The sequence below is a fragment of the Arachis ipaensis genome, chromosome B10, assembly GCF_000816755.2.
Source record: "Arachis ipaensis cultivar K30076 chromosome B10, Araip1.1, whole genome shotgun sequence".
Classification (NCBI taxonomy): domain Eukaryota; kingdom Viridiplantae; phylum Streptophyta; class Magnoliopsida; order Fabales; family Fabaceae; genus Arachis; species Arachis ipaensis.
The window spans coordinates 110,655,712-110,660,700 of record NC_029794.2 but is presented as its reverse complement, the minus strand read 5'-3'; the positions used below and the strand labels follow the sequence as shown (position 1 = coordinate 110,660,700).

The 4,989-nt window shown below is 30.4% G+C and overlaps 1 protein-coding gene across 1 annotated transcript; it reads right to left on the bottom strand.

Annotated features, from left to right (window-relative positions):
* Positions 2,007–4,282, bottom strand: LOC107624313 (probable WRKY transcription factor 40). Its single transcript, XM_016326809.2, has 4 exons — positions 4,048–4,282; positions 3,219–3,557; positions 3,015–3,131; positions 2,007–2,557 (listed from the first exon to the last, which is right to left on the bottom strand). Exons 1-4 carry the CDS (start codon positions 4,114–4,116, stop codon positions 2,231–2,233), a joined length of 852 nt encoding a protein of 283 aa, XP_016182295.1. The 5' UTR covers positions 4,117–4,282; the 3' UTR covers positions 2,007–2,230.

The following is a 4,989-nucleotide window of genomic DNA, read 5'->3' as shown; positions in this document are numbered from 1 at the left end:
TATTGTGATTTTTGTATTTTGATGGATCAAATTGAAATTATTGTTGTTGAGATGGTCTACTGTAACGGACTTAGTTAGTGATTAATTGAAGTTGGGTTTAAGGAATGATTGGAAAACTGAATCTTGAAATGTTGAACCAATTGTTGAAAATCTGATTTTTGAAATTAAAAGACGACTTTGGAAGTGAATCAGTTATTCAACAATAATTGAAATGATATGAGAGTAAGGGCTGAGTAAACTATGATAAAAGTTATTGTTGGAGGGTGCTGTGAATGTGATTATGGGAAATGCTCTTGAAATTGGGGATGCTTTACTTACAAGTCCTCAGGTTCTGTCAGCATGAGATTTTAAAAACATTATGTTACAGGTATAATTGATCAGCTGAATGAACTTTTCAACCTTATTTAGGTATGCAAAATCACATTCACATGCTTAACAGCTGTTGGAAAGAAATTGATGGCAGGTTCTGTTGAGACAATAAAAAAAGTATGCTAAGATGTTCATATGATTTTTTTCATATAAAAGATCTAAAAAATTTTATTCAAATGGATTTCTACCCAAACTGATATAATATTTACTTTTTTTCTCTTAAACTTTTAGGTATCTCTGGAACTTGGTGACAATGCACCGTGCATAAATTTTGATGATGCTGACATTGATATTGCAGTTAAAGGAACTGTTAAGTTAAAAGATGAAATACATGTCGATTAAAATGATGATTTTGTTTAAGTTGTTATTTGTAAAGATATGATGTGTCTGATTATGTTAAACAGTGACAAGTGATTCTTGCAAAAATATTCTATCATAATCTGAAAACAGTTAGTATAAATGATCATAATTATTATGATTATTTAAGTTAATAGTGTGAGATTATGCAGATTTTTTTTAATAAATTGTTTTGTCAAGGTCTAAACTCTACTCTTCAATTATTACATCGATAGGTGGAAGCCATCAAAAGAATTGTTGAGTATATTGCTCAACCGAAAAAGAGTTGGAAAATGACATGGTAAGAATTTTAGAGTTCGTATTCATTGTTGAATAATGCGAGTATAATTTTTTGTTTTTCCTGTGCATTTTTAAAGGAAAAACAAATCTTGTTTCTTAAGCTAGTATTTTTTGGTTGGTGATCTTTTCAGGTGTGTGGCACTTGTGTGGTACTTATTAGAAGTTTCTCCATGAGAAAGGAACTGTATGAACATGATGGAGTTTGTAACTTGTTGTTTACATTTTGGAGATTTATAATTCCTTATTTTTCTTGTCCTATGTATCTATCTAGTTTATTAGGGTTCTTAATGTGTCTTGTTAGTTTATACTTTAAAGTTTATATGTTGAAGATTTATAAAACAATCTTAGTTAAATGAAAGATATTTGAACTATCTATGTTTGTAACTAAAAAAAAATGTTACAAAATTAAGTTATATTTTGTAACAAAATTTTATGATAGGAAAAAATATATTGTCACCAAAAATATGTTGAAGATCAAAATTTGTTATTATATTTGTAACGATTTTTGGTTTTTTCATCAGAAATATTTGTTACAAAATATTACTTTGAATTGTAACAGTTCAATTTTTTGTTACAAAAATTCTTTGTAATGGGACATACTGCAACGACCACTTTTTTTGTTACAAAATTCTTTTATTTTAAAATTTCGATTTATTGTAACAATTTTTTTTATTATAAATATTACTTTTTTGTGTTGTTATATTCGAAGTTTTAACATCTATTTTAACTATTTCTTCGAGTTATTAGGTACTAGGTAGGAGTGACGTGGGAGGACGCTATTTTTCTGTTTTACTTGAATAATTCTACTTTTTTATTTGATTATAATTAGTAGTTGCCGCATTATAAGTATGACAGTCGGATTATGCACAACAACATTATGAGTCATGAAAATCTTAATATTTTTTTGACCTAATATCTAAATTATAGATGGCAACTGTTGAATTATAGTGATTAGATGACAGAGTAATGCCATTTTTATACAATCTTTTAGATTTATAATATTGATAGATACCAGCATCTCTTTCTTCAATTTCAGTGTATAAACTAAAGTACATTTAATATATATTTATGCTTCATTTTCATGATGTATAAATAATATACTACATACATAAATATATATCTCTGGTGGCTGTTCAAAAAGTCAAGAAATTAATGGTAATACATGATGCACGATGATGAGTAGCTAGCTATAGGTTGTATATATTAATTTATGAGTAGGGGGTTATTAGGAGAAGTGTGAAGATAGAATTCTTCCTGTAATGGCGGTTGCAAGTGCGGCGGTGAAATTGGGATCCTTAGTCAAAGAAGTGGCCATTTGTTGAGCTAACAGCTGGGGCTGCAGCCGCACACAAGAAGACTTTCCTCCATCATTGTTATTGCCAACCGATTCTAATAATTCTGACTTATTGACCAAGTCAACTCTAGTAGGGCTTTGATAATGATCATCACTTTGTAGGCTTGATGAATAATAAGAATCTTGCGGTTGCACATGGTTGTGCTCTCCTTCGTATGTTGCCACCAACATTCTTCGATCTTCTGCACTCCTTTGCACCTATACAATAAAAATTTATACCATATAATTTTCATGAGAGACGAAAAATACAACATAATTAAACCAACTTGTGATGGCATAAAAAATGAGAGTTGGTTAGTATCAGTTTAAAATAAAGTTAGAAATAGTAGAGAACCAACATTTTTAGTGTAAAAAAAGAAAAAAAGAAAATTAGCTATTATTAGTTCAAAAGTAAGGTCAAAATAAGGGGAAAAAAAAGTGTTGGTTAACTGCAATTTTTCATAAGAAGAAAGTGTTAGTCTTCTGAAATTTTTCGTTTAAGAAAGTGTGTTAAAAATTAAAATCATGCCTTATATACTTATGTATATAGTAATCTATTAGTCATAACAAATTTTTAGATGAAATTTAGAATCATAGTGAATTATTCTTTGTCCTAGATATACCACAAAAAAAATATATATACACAACATATTATATTATTAATAACTACTACTACCTTCTTCTTGACGGGGCAGTTTGGGGCATTGGAGCACCTGAAGTAAGCCCTAGGAGAGGGGTTATCTCTGGTCACTTTCTGCCCATATTTTCTCCATTGATATCCATCCCTCACATACTACAACACAAACGTTATTAATCAATATTATTAATTAATTAAGGCTTGATTAATATTATTATTAGTTAATTAAAAAAAATCACTTACTAAGCTGGTAGTATCAGATGCTTCAGTTCGTACAACAATCTTGGAAACCTTTGGCGAACCTTCATGCTTAGCTCTTTTGAGTGTTTCTTCATCCGTACTAGTTGGGGTGTTGCACTTATCACTATAGGTACTCATGCAGCTCTCACTCTCCGCCTTTCTCTTCCGTGTTGGCGTCCTTGACACCGCGGCTTCTTTCTCGGAACTCACCATGTTATTGCTGCTCAGTTGGCTGAGCTTGGTTTTCAAGGCAATATAGTTCTCACATACTTGCTTCAATGTCTCCGTTAGCTTCTTGTTCTCACAGCTTAGCCGATGCAATTCTTCAACCAAAACCTCCGGCTGATACGATCCAACCCCAAACAGAAAGGAAAAAAAAAATGAATGTTATATACTCCACCAGGCAACTCAAGAACATGATAAGAAGATTTTATTTTTTAAAAAAAGGAGCTCAACACAAAGTGGAACATAATACTAGCTAAAAAGCAAAAGAAAAGGACTCAAACACATTATTACATGTATAAAGTATATTAAGTTATTGAAACCATTCAAAAGATCTTGTGTAACAGCTTAATTAAACTTCTCCAAGAGATGATTCAAGTATGTACCTATATTTAAGTACAATTGTTTTTTCTTAACCACAAATACTCGAAAGATGAAGATCTGTAAAAAGTATTACCCTCCCAACCAACATCTGAGGTTGAATATGAGATTATAGATTTTGATTTAAGAAATCAAAATGAGTACATATTGATTCTAGAAAGAAGCTTTTGCGTGAATCTACTAATAACTTAAAATTTCACGGAAATTGGTTTTACATATAGATACTAACCGCAACATCCGTTTTGTGAAGGGAAACAAGGTTGAGGGTGAGAGACGTATCCACGCATGTTGTTTCCATGACAGAAATAATGAATGTAGTTCTCACTTCTCAGTAGCTATATATAATTGAGTTGTGATGAGGAAGTTTAAGCGAAAGATGAAAGGTATGATGCAAGAAATGGAAAATATATATATATAGAGAGAGAGAGAGAGAGAGTAGAATTCTGGGGCTGTCTTCAAGACTTTTGATTGTCTTTTAGTTCTGAGAAGGAAATTAAAGGAAAGAAGCAGGAAAATGATGAGGGGATGAAAAAGCAGTATTCTTAGCTACAGTTTCGTACTTGTTAAGTTATTTTTTTTTAAGAGATTTTTTAATTCGATAGTTGAAAGATTAATTTGTCATTTAAAAATATGTTATTAATTAATTAATTGTTACGTATATAAAATAAAATTTAAATTTTCGACACTTAATAATTAAAGTAATATTTTAACAATATGGTAGATCACGGGAAAAAAAGGAGAAAGAGAAATCTATACTCGAAGGAGTGGATGCAGAAGAATTTTACCAAGTGGTCTATCTAGTCTATCGTTAATTCGTAATCTTAATAGATTAAAGGCAAGTAGACGATGTTTTGAGTTTTTGGATGTGTGCTCTTCTCATTGACCTTAATATTAACTCGTTGACTTCAAATTCGCTATGATTCCGTGTCCGATTTCTCTTTATCAGGACTATTATTATGTTTTTTGTAAGCTTAGTTATCTTAATTCCCTTGTGTTGGTATAATGGAGAGTGGGGACTATCTTCCTTGGTCGTCTTCGTCGTTGACCAATTCCTATAATTTGATATCTTTTTTGTTATTATCAACGTTATTTTTCTTCTATATATTCAGCACGTATTATTCTAGCATAAAAATAATCTATAAATAAAAAAATCAATTATAATATATTTATA